At 39.7% G+C, this 14859-nt stretch overlaps 1 protein-coding gene across 3 annotated transcripts in view; it reads left to right on the top strand.

Annotated features, from left to right (window-relative positions):
- gareml (GRB2 associated, regulator of MAPK1-like) overlaps positions 1 to 13859 on the top strand; it is a 165503-nt gene extending 151644 nt beyond the window's left edge. For all 3 annotated transcript variants that reach the window (XM_063036013.1, XM_063036024.1, XM_063036032.1), the window contains exons 5-6: positions 7881 to 8050; positions 11796 to 13859. In XM_063036013.1, coding sequence (XP_062892083.1) covers positions 7881 to 8050; positions 11796 to 12807 — 1182 coding nt within the window. In that variant the 3' untranslated portion in view covers positions 12808 to 13859. The remainder of the gene's footprint in view (positions 1 to 7880; positions 8051 to 11795) is intronic.
- Positions 13860 to 14859: the final 1000 nt, after the last annotated feature.

The following is a 14859-nucleotide window of genomic DNA, read 5'->3' as shown; positions in this document are numbered from 1 at the left end:
GTGGAATTCTTCATTAAGATGGAGAGTGACTTAGTTAATTCAGAAACAAAGGTTCTGAACTTAAAGAAGGGTAACTTTGAAGGTATGAGACGTGAATTAGCTGAGATAGACTGGCAAATGATACTTAAAGGGTTGACAGTGGATATGCAATGGCAAGCATTTGAAGATTGCATGGATGAACTACAACAATTGTTCATCTCAGTTTGGCAAAAGTATAATCCAGGGAAGGTAGTGCACCCGTGGCTGACAAGGGAAATTAGGGATAGTATCAATTCCAAAGAAGAAACATACAAATTAGCCAGAAAAAGCGGCACACCTGAGGACTGGGAGAAATTCAGAGTCCAGCAGAGGAGGACGAAGGGCTTAATTAGGAAAGGGAGAAAAGATTATGAGAGAAAGCTGGCAGGGAACATAAAAACTGACTGTAAAAGCTTTTACGGATATGTGAAAAGAAAAAGATTGGTTAAGACAAATGTAGCTCCCTTACAGTCAGAAACAGGTGAATTGATCATGGGGAACAAGGACATGGCAGACCAATTGAATAACTACTTTGGTTCTGTCTTCACTAAGGAGGACATAAATAATCTTCCGGAAATAGTAGGGGACGGAGGGTCTAGTGAGATGGAGGAACTGAGGGAAATACATGTTAGTAGGGAAGTGGTGTTAGGTAAATTGAAGGGATTAAAGGCAGATAAATCCCCAGGGCCAGATGGTCTGCATCCCAGAGTGCTTAAGGAAATAGTGGATGCATTAGTGATGATTTTTCAAAACTCTTTAGATTCTGGACTAGTTCCTGAGGATTGGAGGGTGGCTAATGTAACCCCGCTTTTTAAAAAAGGGGGGAGAGAGAAACCAGGGAATTATAGACCGGTAAGCCTGATATCGGTGGTGGGTAAAATGCTAGAGTCAGTTATCAAAGATGTGATAACAACACATTTGGAAAGCGGTGAAATCATCGGACAAAGTCAGCATGGATTTGTGAAAGGAAAATCATGTCTGACGAATCTCACAGAATTTTTAAGAGGATGTAACTAGTAGAGTGGATAGGGGAGAACCAGTGGATGTGGTATATTTGGATTTTCAAAAGGCTTTTGACAAGGTCCCACACAGGAGATTAGTGTGCAAACTTAAAGAACATGGTGTTGGGGGTATGGTATTGATGTGGATAGAGAATTGGTGGGCAGACAGAAAGCAAAGAGTGGGAATAAATGGGAGCTTTTCAGAATGGCAGGCAGTGACTAGTGGGGTACCGCAAGGCTCAGTGCTGGGACCCTAGTTGTTTACAATATATATTAATGACTTAGATGAGGGAATTAAATGCAGCATCTCCAAGTCTGTGGATGACACGAAGCTGGGCGGCAGTGTTAGCTGTGAGGAGGATGCTAAGAGGATGCAGGGTGACTTGGATAGGTTAGGTGAGTGGGCAAATTCATGGCAGATGCAATTTAATGTGGATAAATGTGAGGTTATCCACTTTGGTGGCAAAAGCAGGAAAACAGATTATTATCTGAATGGTGGCCAATTAGGAAAAGGGGAAGTGCAACGAGACCTGGGTGTCATTGTACACCAGTCATTGAAAGTGGGCATGCAAGTACAGCAGGCGGTGAAAAAGGCGAATGGTGCGCTGGCATTCATAGCAAGAGGATTTGAGTACAGGAGCAGGGAGGTACTACTGCAGTTGTACAAGGCCTTGGCGAGACCACACTTGGAGTATTGTATGCAGTTTTGGTCCCCTAATCTGAGGAAAGACATTCTTGCCATAGCGGGAGTACGAAGAATGTTCACCAGATTGATTCCTGGAATGGCAGGACTTTCATATGATGAAAGACTGGATCGACTAGGCCTATACTCACTGGAATTTAGAAGATTGGGGGGGATCTTATTGAAACATATAAAATTCTAAAGGGATTGGACAGGTGAGATGCAGGAAGATTGTTCCCGATGTTGGGGAAGTCCAACACAAGGGGTCACAGTTTGAGGATAAAGGGGAAGCCTTTTAGGACCAAGATGAGGAAAAACTTCTTCACATAGAGAGTGGTGAATCTGTGGAATTCTCTTCCACAGGAAACAGTTGAGGCCAGTTCATTGGCTATATTTAAGAGGGAGTTAGATATGGCCCTTGCGGCTAAAGGGATCAGGAGGTATGGAGAGAAGGCAGCTACAGGGTTCTGAGTTGGATGATCAGCCATGATCATGCTGAATGGCGGTGCAGGCTCAAAGGGCCGAATGGCCTACTCCTGCACCTATTTTCTGTGTTTCTATGTTTCTATGTTACTGATTGCGAATGCATTTCTGCTGGAAATTCTAGGAAGATGAAGTGTCAAGTTAGTATATACCTGATTATTATTCAGTGTTGTGCATTGTAACCATTGAAGGTCTGCTCATGACATTTGTTGGTACAAGCTACGGTATGTTTTGATAAAAGTTCTGGTCATCACCTGTAAGCAACGATGAACATGCAGTAGCCTTGCAAGAAATATATATCTTGTTCGCACTGGAAGGAATGCAACTTCTTATCTTTAGCCTAAATGTGTGGTGGTTTAGAGAGAGGAAATAAGGAGAAAATTTCAGTATTGCCCAAAATAAAATGATCTTAACTATTACATGAGTGCTGGCTGGTGGTGCAATGGCATCCACACCAGGCTTCGAAGTGAGTGGTCCTGGGTTCGAATCTGGCCATCTCCTGGCACATTTTCCATCTGTGCTGGGATTAAGTGTCGAGCTAGCAACTCAGCCTCATAAAAAAAGCAGACAAATGCAAAGGAGAACGCAAAGGTTGCCACCTGATGCACCAAAGGCACAGAGAGGAATAACAACAATTATGAGTGTATTGACTGAGGAGTGTGGGAACATAAAGTCACTTTAGCCTCTGGGCCTGATGTGATTTTCAGTGAAATCATGATGAATTAGTAGCTTCACATGATAAGCCTGTATTTTTTTCACACCCTCAGAAAACCTTTAGTTAATGCAGTATAACATTCTCTGACTAAATATATGTAGTTGCCTTGTCATTGCCATTCAAAGAGGATTTGAAGACTTTCACAATAATTGGCATGTGGCTGCAATTTCTACCTTTGTGCCTGAAAGACCTGGCTCTTATTTTTACCGCATGCCCCTAGTCCCATATCACCAAGCTGCAGAAACAATTTCTCTCTCCATCTTCGATCCTCTTAATAGCTTTGAAATTGATTGAATCAGGAAATACAGCTATTGTTTCTGAAATCTCACCTTCCAACCTGAGATTATTCAAATAAGCTTGCACTGTACTCTCTCCACTGACACTGTATCTGATGGTAACAAAGACCACAACACATGACCCAAGCCGAACAAATGTGGCTCAGTCTGCATCATAGTTGTTGTTTATCTCCATGAGAAGTTCAAGCTGATTCAACAGTTTTGCACACAAGAAAAAGCAGGTTGCCAGCAACAGGCATTGTATTGTAAACAAGCCAGTGAGCCTTGGATGATCAGTCCTTCAAAACAAAGTAAAACTGCAGCAAAGGAAGCAAAGACAAAGAAACATGGAATCCATTTTTCTAAATTACCCATGGTTGGCTATTGGGATTCAGTACGGGGGATGCTGCAACTCTTTCTGTATTTGCTTCATATCTTATTAAAACTGTGTTGGAACTTCCTTACCTAACCTATCATGTTTTTCTAATATTTCCTATTATCACCCAGCTCCAGAGCTGCTTTTGTGGGTTTAAAATTAGGCGGGGAAAATGGACATTTTTAACACGTGAGGGGGCACCATATCTCCTGTGTAAAACAAGTAGAGACTGAGTGTTGGAGACACAAGAGATTGCAGATGCTGGATTCTGGAGCAAAAACTTAAACTGCTGGAAGACCTCAGTGGATTGGGCAGAACTTCTGAAGGCAAGGGGTTGAGATCCCATATCAGGAATGAGCTTGTTGAGGAAGGTGACCTGTATATTGAAATGAAAGGGAGGGAGGAGACAGAAGCTGGTAGGTGATAAATGGAACCAGATTTGGAGTTGTGTGGGAAGATGATGGGCAGGTGGAGCAAAGTTGGGGAGGAGGATGGTGGGGGTTAATGTGGAGGTAGAAGTGGTAACAGGTAAGCAATTCCCATACCAAACCGACCTCTGCCATGGTAAGTCCAAATGCCAACAAGAGGAATAACACCCTTCAGCCCAGTGTTATGAACATAGTTTCCAGTTTCAGATAATGCAGCCATGGACTGCTCCTTTCTCACTTCCACCAGTCCACCCAGATACTCTCTTCCTTTATTCACCTTTCCTATCCCCTCACCCACCAAGTTACATATGCCCTTCAAACCTCCATTTATTACCTACCAGCCTCTGTCCTGTCTCTCCCCGGCACTCTCTCACCCATTTTCATCTGCCTAATCTTTCCTATCTCACCTTTACCGGTTTCAACCTATTGCCATATACTGACTGTCTTTCCCCTGCACTCTCATTCCTGATGCAGAGACTCAACCCAAATCGTCGACCATTCCTTTGCCTCCATGGATAATGAGTGACCGGCTGAGTTCCTTCAGTGGTTTGTTTTTTTTTTGCTACAGGCTGAACATTGCATCAACAAAGGACATTGCCGCTTGTGCAGCTGTGGGCTAAAGAATGGACTGTGTTTGGTTGGGGGTGGAAATGGAGAATGTGGAGGGAAGATCTCCACAAGAGTTAACTGACTGAAAGCCTGGAAATTATGTTGAAGCATAGTCTAGGGATCATGGTCCAGAGAAGTTACAAGGAAATTGTTAGTTTATATTTTGAGGTGTCCTGATGTTTTCCCACATTAAATTTGTGTCTAGTGTGGAGGGCTGTGAGAGGTTACAGCAGGACATCGATAGGGTACAGAACTGAGCTGAGAAGTGGCAGATGGAGTTCAACCCAGGTAAGTATGAGGTGGTTCATTTTGGTAGGTCAAATATGATGGCAGAATATAGTACTAATGGTAAAACTCTTGGCAGTGTTGAGGATCAGAGGGATCTTGGGGTCTGTGTCCATAGGACATTCAAAGCTGCTGCATAGGTTGACTGGTTAAGAAGTCATACGGTGCATTGGCCTTCATCAACCATGGGATTGAGTTCAAAAGCTGAGAGGTAATGTTGCAGCTGTATAGGACCCTGGTCAGTCCCCACTTGGAGTACTGTGCTCAGTTCTGGTCACCTCACTACAGGAAGGATGTGGAAACCATAGAAAGAGTGCAGAGGAGATTTACAAGGATGTTGCCTGGGTTGGGGAGCTTGCCTTATGAGAATAGGTTGAGTGAACTTGGCCTTTTCTCCTTGGAGCGAAGGAGGATGAGAGGTGACCTGATAGAGGTGTATAAGATGATGAGAAGCATTGATTGTGTGGATAGTCAGAGGCTTTTTCCCAGGGCTGAAGTGGCTAACATGAGAGGGCACAGTTTTCAGGTGCTTGGAAATAGGTACAGAGGGGATGTCAGAAGTAAGTTTTTTAAGCAGAGAGTGGTGAGTGCGTGGAATGGGCTGCTGATACAATAGGGTCTTTTAAGAGACTCTTTGATAGGTACATGGAGCTTAGAAAAATAGAGAGCTATGGGTAACCCGAGGTAGTTTTTAAAGTAAGTACATGTTCGGCACAACATTGTGGGCAGAGGGCCTGTATTGTGCTGTAGTTTTTCTATGTTTCTAAATTTCAACTGCCTGCCTAATTGTTTTAACTCATTTCAGTGTGTCACTTCTGCATTTGTTGTTGATTCTATTGCCAATATGTGTTACTATCATCAAAGTTGACTATGAGTTTGCATAGAAACTCCACTCAACCTAACACTGTACTCTGGGATGCTACACATTGAACATCATTACCCACTCCAGGCAAGAAAATTATTTCTTAAATGGTGAGAGATTAATTGATGCTCAGATGGACCTGGGCGTTTTAAAATGCTGTTCATTATAAGTTAACATGTTCGTGTAGGAAACGTTAGGAAGGCAAATATTATGTTGTACTTTATTAGAAGATAATTTATGAATAAGAGCAAGGAGATCTTTCTGCCATCATGCAGAGCTTTGGTGAAACTGCATCTGCAATACTGCAGATAGATCTGGTCTGTGCAACACATTTTGGGATGGGTGATTATTCTTTGCTGGCCTGTAGTCTGCTATGTTTGGAAGCACAAGCATTTGTCTCATTGAAACATATGATATTCTTTGGGAGTTATGCATAGTGAATGCAGGGGTGATATTGCCCATGACTGTCTAACTAGAACCAGGGACCACTGTTTGAAAATAAAGACAGTCATTCTGGGCAGAGTTGAAAAGGATTCCTTCAACCAGGGGATAGTGGATCTTTGGATTTCTCTATCCTGGGGTGCTGTGGAGGGACAGTATTCTAATAAGTCAGATTTGGTCTGATCTCTGTTTATTAAGGGAATTGGAAAAGTAACAGGTAAAAGATCAGCCATGATCTTATTGAATGATAGAGCAGGCATGATGGGACTGGCTGTAAGGTCAATTCCTGCTTCAACTTATGCTCTTATGTTTCAACTTATTGCCTTTAAACTATTCTTCAGCTAGCTTTTGGGTCATGGCACCTTCTCGTTCAGCAAGAAATGCTTTGAATTGCCTTTTAGAAGTAAAAGTACTTGTTGATTTTTCGATAGTCTGTTTGGCTTTGCTGAAGATTTCTGGGCTGCGCTTGATCTTCCTTAAATTTCATATATACTCATAAGTCTTATTACATTGAGTTACTAATGCTGCATGTCAGAACCAATAAAAGCTTAGAATGGAATATTGTTAATGTAGGCAGTGACATTACAAGGAAATATATAGTTGTTATCTATAAATAATTGTAAAAATGTTACAAGTCATGTAAAGTCTCTACTCGTCAGCTATGCCATTTTGTATGTTACTTGTTCAGCTCACTGTACTGAATTGAACCATGCTGTAATCCACTTCATAGAATTTCACAGAGTGGAAACAGACCATTTTGCTCAACATACCTGTACAACATACATGTTACATTAACTGTTCTATTTATTATAAATTACCATGATTGCACTTTGCACCTTTAGATGAAGACATAACGTAAAGATTTTTTCTGCTCATGCACGTGAAGGACGTAAGAAATAAAGTCAATTCAATTCAATTCAAAACAATTCAATTCAATACAAGTAATTATGCCATGGAAAATTCTCCGCTATCTCCTTCCCAGTTTATCAACCTATCTTTTCATTTCTTTCCCCTTTGTATACTTGCCCAGCTTTTCTTTGAACCTATTCAAAGCTTCACAGATGCGGGAGACTCTCCACAGAGCTGGTGATACCTCATAGTCAGTACCTGCACCAGTTATAGTTATAGTTATGAAACTGTGTTCCCCTCTTAATAATATCTGTATCACGGAGACGGACTCAGTCTGTTCTCAACTTCTTGAGAACCACAATAGATTCTTCAATAATAATGCTAATAAAATTATATTGGATTTTTAGCAGTAGTTGCTGGCCTATGAATACAGCTTTGATTGAGGCTGGCATTTATTGCCTTTCCCAACCACATTAATAAACAGATTAGTTGTGATTCATTATACAGAATGTATTTCCATCTCTGCATTAGGTTGCTTCTGAATATTTTAAAGTGTTGGGTATTTCTTGTCTGAAATAGCTTCTGAAACACAAACAGAAAATACCCACGTGTTAGTTTTAGAACTGATCGATCACTACTGTTATGTGTTTAATATATAAAAGCTATGGATTTCTAACCACCTTTCAGTGTTCCACAGCATAAGAATTAAGTCAAGGATGATGGTTTTGCGATTGATGTTCACATTATTTGGAGTCATCTGAAATGTTCCAAATTTCATAATACATCGTGCATTTTCATTGTGTGATGGAATTAACAGGAAAGCTTGCAGAAAAATATCATGTTTTCATTTTGATAGGTGAAAGAAGAATGTCGACTTCTAAATGCTCCCCCTATTCCACCACGGGGTACTGTAGGCGTTCTAACGCCAAGCCCACCGGTTCCCCCTCGGTTTGCAAAAGCACAGCTCCAGCAGGCCCATTCACCAAGCCCTAGCCTGTCTTATTACTCATCTGGTCTTCATGACATGTAAGTGGCTCTCAGTTGAATTACAGTTTATCGCAAATAATTTAAAACAGTAAGTGTAAACCTTGTGGGATACTGTATATATTTGACTAATCCTAATTTTCAAGAAGAATTTTTAACATAATCATTACAATCCAAGCATGAATTTTCCTTGCCTTGACTCATCTTTAAGGTAAAATTCTGTATCTCTAAACCATCTGTTTTTTTTTTGCAATTTATTTTTTATTGAATTTCATCATCAAACAAACATTTCCATAAGATGTATTTCAGATACTGTACATATATATCATATAATCATATTTGTGCATGTGTGCCTTTCCTGCCCACAAAATGTTACCTCATTTTGGTACTGCTATCATGTCAACAATAAAAATAAATAATTTATTGTGAGGTCCTCTATTTAAGCAGTTGACTTCCACCAGTAGAAGCACATAAGTAGTGTTTGGTGCAACATTTTAAGAACATCCATTTGGAGGAATGGAACTCAGCACTAGCAGTAGTTTATTTTCAGTCCCAGATATGTTGACTGACTATAATTAAAAGAAGGTTAAAAGGTTGGCTTAAACTGAAGTTGATGGTTTTATATAGTGAAACAATAAACTGTAATTCGCAGTCTTCCTTCACTATTGTGAACAGATTTTGAAAATATTTTTCTTAATATCTTAAATTTTATGATTATGCAAATTAGCAGATAATATTTCAGTTATTTTTATAACTTACTACTTTTACTCTTTATTCAGGTTTGTGGAGAGGTAAAATTTACTATTGCACTGAACTCTGAGAGCAGTTTCCAATTATTTTCCAAAAATGGTGTACCGACATTGACATCCTGGGACCTTTTTTGTTGTTTTAAATAAACTCAGTGGCCTCTTTATTAGGCACACCTGCTCATTAATGCAGATCTCTAATCAGCCACAAACAAGAGAAAGTCTGCAGCAACACACACAAAATGCTGGAGGAACTCAGCAGGCCGGGCTAGCAGCTATGGATGGATGTACAGTCGATGTTTCAGGCTGAGAACCTTCAGCAGGCCTCAACTAATCATGTGGCATAAAAATATCAAGCATGGTCAAGAGGTTCAGTTGTTGTTCAGACCAAGCAGCAGAATGAGGAAGAGATGTGACCTAAATGACTTTGACTGTGGAATAATTGTTTGTGCCAGACAGTGTGGTTTGATAATCTCAGAAACTGCTGATCTCCTAGGATTTTCATCACAACAGAGAATGGTGAGGAAAAGAAAAAAGAACTTTGAGCGGCAGTTCTGTGGGTGAAATTGCTTTGTCAATGAGATAAGTTGGAGGAGAATGGCCAGACTGGTTCAAGCTGACAGTACCTCAAATATCCACACGTTACAATAGTGGTGTGCAGAAGAGCATCCTTGATATACACGATGTCGAACCTTGAAGTGGATGGGCTACAGCTGCAAAAGACCACACCGGGTTCCACCCCGTACCTAAGAAATTGGCCACCGATGTAGATGAAAAAGAGGAACCCTGAGAGCTGGGGGCAGAAATGATTTTCAACCATGTGATTTAATTGCCTGCAGTATTTTAAAGGGCCAGGTGTAATCAAAATGGAATTTGGTTGAAAGCAGTTGGAATATGCAGGAAAATAGGATTCAGGGTGCAGGGTGCCCTGATTTCTTGCAGGTGGAAAATCTGCTTTCATAAAAGCCAAGGAAGCTGGATTTGCCAGACATGATTAACCACAAAGGCCCTGAAATGAGTTTGAGTTCAGTAAAAATAAGTTAGAGACTGACAGATAGCTGAGCCAGATATGACAAATCAATTCTTCGGTGATCTAACCAGACAAAGCATCATTAACAAACACAAATCATATAGAATCTGCTTGGAAGTAGAGATACGTTATATTTCTTAATAAGGGCTGTACTAGATCCATATAGATACGGCATAATGCACTTCAGCATTGACACTGATTTCTTCAGAAGATGCCCACATAAGTGGCCAATTTAATGACAAATAGGCTCTCCTTAAAATCACAAATTCAATTTTAAAATGCTTAAGGCATATTTTCTGCAGTTGTGCTTCCTGTTACGTACATTAATTATTTCTTGTACTGGTGGTGATTTAACATGACAGACAATTTCTCTGGCCCTTGAATCTCTCGCAATTACTGTCATAGTTTGCACTGCGGGATATTTACCACCTGATGCTTATAAATGGAATATCTTTCAAACAATAAAGGCAATCCGTGGTACAGAATTTTATGATTGGCAAGTCTAAAAAAACATAGTACCCAGCCATAATGTATCTGAAATAATGCTTCTCATGCAATAAACAAGCAGCTGATACAAAGGTCAAAGGCTCCTGAATATCACAATGCTATGCTTGAGATTTGTCGAGAGCTGCTCAGTGGTATCTGTGAGAAAGCGCAAAATACAACCAATTTCACAATAAGAGAGGTGATCGTACAGAAGTGCAAGCTTGACAGTTGAAGACTAAAACAATGGGAAATAATTTATATGCTTCAGACCAATCAATATTGTAAATATTATAGAGAAAAGTCTTTACAGATTTATGCTCTCAAAAGTAAGCTCATAATGAATGAAGGATACCTACCATACTAACCAGCCTGAAGACCCACAATGATTTAGGAACAGCTTCTTCTCCTTCATCGTCAGATTTCTGAAGAGTTTATGAGCGCTATCTTGTTATTCCTCTTATTTTGCACTATATACTTATTTTGTAATTTATAGTAATTTTAAATATCTTTGCACTGTTCTACTGCCACAAAACAACAACTTTCATGTCACATAAGCTGGTGATAATAAACCGGATTCTGATTCTAAATTTGTGTTGAGGAAGGAAATTGCCACATTTTGCTTCAACATTAACTTCACAGTAACCTTGACAAATTCTTGTACATTATTTACACCTCGAACTTGCCAGGAGTGTTGTCTTGAAATCAACTGTACTGATAACTTTTAACAACAAAGTCGTTTTGATTAGATTTACCTCCACCAGAGAAGACAGACAGTTGAAAGAGATATTCAAAAAAACTGCAGATGGAGAAATTGGAAATAAAAATAAGGCTAGAAACATTCAGCAAGTCAGGGAGGAGGTTTTATTTGTCCCATTCTTTCAGCTAATGAATCATCTTCAGAGATTTTAAAAATGATTTCACTTTACTTTTTTTTCTGTCTTCTCAAAGCACGATCTTGATTTCCCTCACTTCCTCTATTTGTGTCTCTAATTTGACAATGAATGCACCTCCTCGGATTCGTGATTATTTTGAGAACTTTAGATTTGATTGGCTAAGCATGCATTTCACATAGCCTTTGCTTTCGTCTCCCACTATCAGCTGGCGTTTCCTTCATCTTCAGAAGTAAAAATTTTTGACAGGAAAATGTCTTATTTACAAGGTAATTACAAGATGCAGCTCCTTTTAGCAACAATAGCAATGGCATCCTAAGTTGTGAGGCATACTGTGCCCACAGTTCTGTGTTGAATCAATGCATAATCAAATCTACTTAAAAAGTAAAATGCAGTATTAAAGGTTAAGTTCAGCAACTGAGTGTGATTTCTTGCCATCATGATATAATGAAACCAAGATCCACCTAGAATTTATTTACTTGCTAAATGCCATGCCATCTTTGTCGCTATGTTCATGCTTGTTTTTTTGTGATTCATGGTTTCCTCTCACAGTTGTTATTAATGTGTTTTTTTGTCAGATGCATTAACGAGCCATATTTCCTATACACCCTCCATTGATTTCCTTCTGTTTTCAGGTCTGGGACCTGCAGTGACAGCTGTTCACCATCTCCAGACCCATACTCCCTTTACTGCTACCCGTGCACGTGGGGAGACTGCAAGACTACGGATTCTTCCAACCGCCCATTGTCGGGGAATATTTCATCAAATATCCAGAATGTACAGACTTCCTGGTCCGATCAATGGGGATATTCAGACAGTGTTCAAAGTGTGATCAGTGGGCGATCCACACCGAAATTATCAGGAGATACCACCTTCAGAAGTTATTATAGTTGTCCTCGATTGAAGCCACCAAGTTCCCAGAAACGGTTTGCCCCTTTTGGGGCATTGAATCCATTTGCCAACTCTACCTACTCATCCAGTCCATCAGCAACAGATTGGTTCGAACCTTCTGATTATTACAAGTCTCCATCTGTTACGTCGGAGCACTTTGATTCAATTGACCTTACTGTCAGCCGTAGTACCTCCCCTGATCCAGCCTCCGGAGAGCCGAGGTACAATCAGGAGTGTAGACACTGTGCACAGGATTCACTGTACACACAGTCTGAGAGCATATCGTGCCCCGTCCCACCACCACGGCCTCCGAAAGTCTGTGATTCAGACAATATCATCATCCGCAGTACAGCTTCTCTTTCTCCCACTGTCGTACGAGGTGCTGAGGGCGGTATCACAAGAGTCTATCTCACCCAGGGTGTTATAGAAGTTCCTCCAGCATCGTCAAGGAGTAATGCAGAGATAGCTGTCACCCTTCCTTCATCTAGTACACCAGTTATGCCCAGATTAAACGGTAGTGACTTGTACTGGCACCCGCCATCTGACTTATCTACTCTTTCGATGGAGGAAGTCTCCAAATGCCTAAGGTTCATTGGCCTTTCAGAGGATGTGGTGACGTTCTTCATCCGTGAGCGCATCGATGGAAATATTTTTGTTCAGTTGACTGAGGAGATTTTATCTGATGATTTCAAACTCACAAAACTACAAGTGAAAAAGATCATGCAGTTTATCAAAGGCTGGAGACCGAAGATTTAACCTAATTCCTTGTTTAGCTAAGTGGGTTAAGGTTTAACTCTTTAACTCATAGGAGGACCTTCAGTTTTAAAGACTTTCTATGAACATTACTTCCAGATGTTTAAAGTAATCCAAACTATTTGTTGGCAGTTTATGTAGTGCAGTGTGAAGTATGTGTTATTAAATTGTGGTATCTTTTGTAGCTGACATTGTACACTTCGCTGTCCTTTGCCTTCAGATTAAGTGCACAATTTGGTAGGTACAAATATGAGTTAAAGAGTTAAATTATTGTTGAACTGCAGTTAATGCTGCCTTATTGGAACTTGAATAGTCTAGATTATGGAAACTTCAGCCTCTGTTTATTCAAACTCCTTCTGTTTCCATAAATGTTTAAAATGCTTCCACAATGGAATGCTGAAATACAATTTCCATTTCTTTTTCTTAATCAGTTAACTCCTACTGTTAGTGTTACTGAGGATGAATTAGATTAATGGTGGATAAATTCCTTCTATCATTTACAGTTTGAACTAATAAAACAGTGGGATTCTATTAAAGAAACAGTTTGTGTTACCTACAATTTTTTTCTGCACCTGTGGATTCTACAGTCTCTCCCTAACCAAACAAACATGGACAGCCTAGGAAATTTATCATAGTTGTTGAAATATATTTGGTATAGCATGTAGTTATTATTGAAAGCTAGAAGAAGAAGAAAAGGGCGCACACATGTGAGAATAGTGCAGTACTCTTTGTTGTAGTACACTACATATGCCTATAATTTAGAACATTGTTTAAGCCAGTAATTTGATCTAAAAATGTACCATACTAAACACTACTGTCTTAAATCTGTATAGTCTGTTATTTGTGGAAGACAGCTCTTAATTATGCTGGTTAATAGTTTTGGTTTCTTTCAACTAATCTTTTTTTTGGAATATTTCTGTATATTTATGGACAAGTAAAATTTCTCACTGTAGATGTTCATGTTGATATAATTTTTTTAACAATGAAATTTGATAATACTGCAATTGTACGGAAATGCCCGTTTATGCATAATTTAATTGATACAAACCAATACAGATAATACATGACAAAATTAACTATGGATACTTTTGCTGCTTTACTGTCTGAATCTTTCTATTTGCACATAACAGGCTTTGTTTTTCTTGCAGAAATACTAGCACCTGAGACGTTTTCCGTGACTCTATTATAGCCTTCCATGTTCTTCATGTATGGTTGCTGGGGAAGTATTGTCATAGCTAGAGGTGATTTGGCAGGTGATATTTTCCACACAAATCCTCATTTGTTGCTCTAGAAATAAAGCTGTTTTGGTTAGGCTTGACGGTATTCTACACAGAGGATTGGTCCAAATTAATCTAATGATTTGTAATCCATACATGAAGCATCGGCTATTCGTTTGTGTTGATTTCAGGATTCAAACAGTGAACATCATTAAGGATTCAAACAGGTTGTTTGCTTTAGTCCACCAGCAGAGGGTCTAAATTTGCACTGCGTAAAACTGACCTGCACCTTGTGGACAACAGGTCGTACAGTAAACCCTTAACTATCAGGGGCTACATTCCAGAAGTGCTGTGAATTCCGGTCATTCCCTTCTGACTCGAGCAGAACTGAATGAATTTTTATTTGCTGGAATATTTAACTTGAATCCTCTCAAAATAGTAAGTCAGGTAAAGATTCTCCTTTTGTGGGACTGTTGGTAGGCCATCTAAAACTTAGTAGTAGGATAACTGGCTGAGGAATGGGTTTGTTTTTCATCAACCCATTCAAAAAACAGAAAGCACACTCAAATTCATTCTGTTCACTTCCTCATTAGCAAAAGAACTGTTAATTAGAAGTCTCTTCAGACTATGAAGACTATGAGGTATTTATGATGATAGAGGAGTACTGTACCACTGGGCTTCAGTTGCAGCTTCATGAAACCCCAGAAGTTAAATATGTGTGTTGTGTTCACTTGCCTTTAACTAATGAGTCCTGAAGCCAGGAGACAGGACAAAGCTGGAACAAAAAAATACTCATTTATTCAGTAAAACCACACAACTACAAAATCACGAACTCAAA

Source organism: Mobula hypostoma, chromosome 2 (assembly GCF_963921235.1).
Source record: "Mobula hypostoma chromosome 2, sMobHyp1.1, whole genome shotgun sequence".
Classification (NCBI taxonomy): domain Eukaryota; kingdom Metazoa; phylum Chordata; class Chondrichthyes; order Myliobatiformes; family Myliobatidae; genus Mobula; species Mobula hypostoma.
This window is presented reverse-complemented; position numbering and strand designations above follow the sequence as displayed.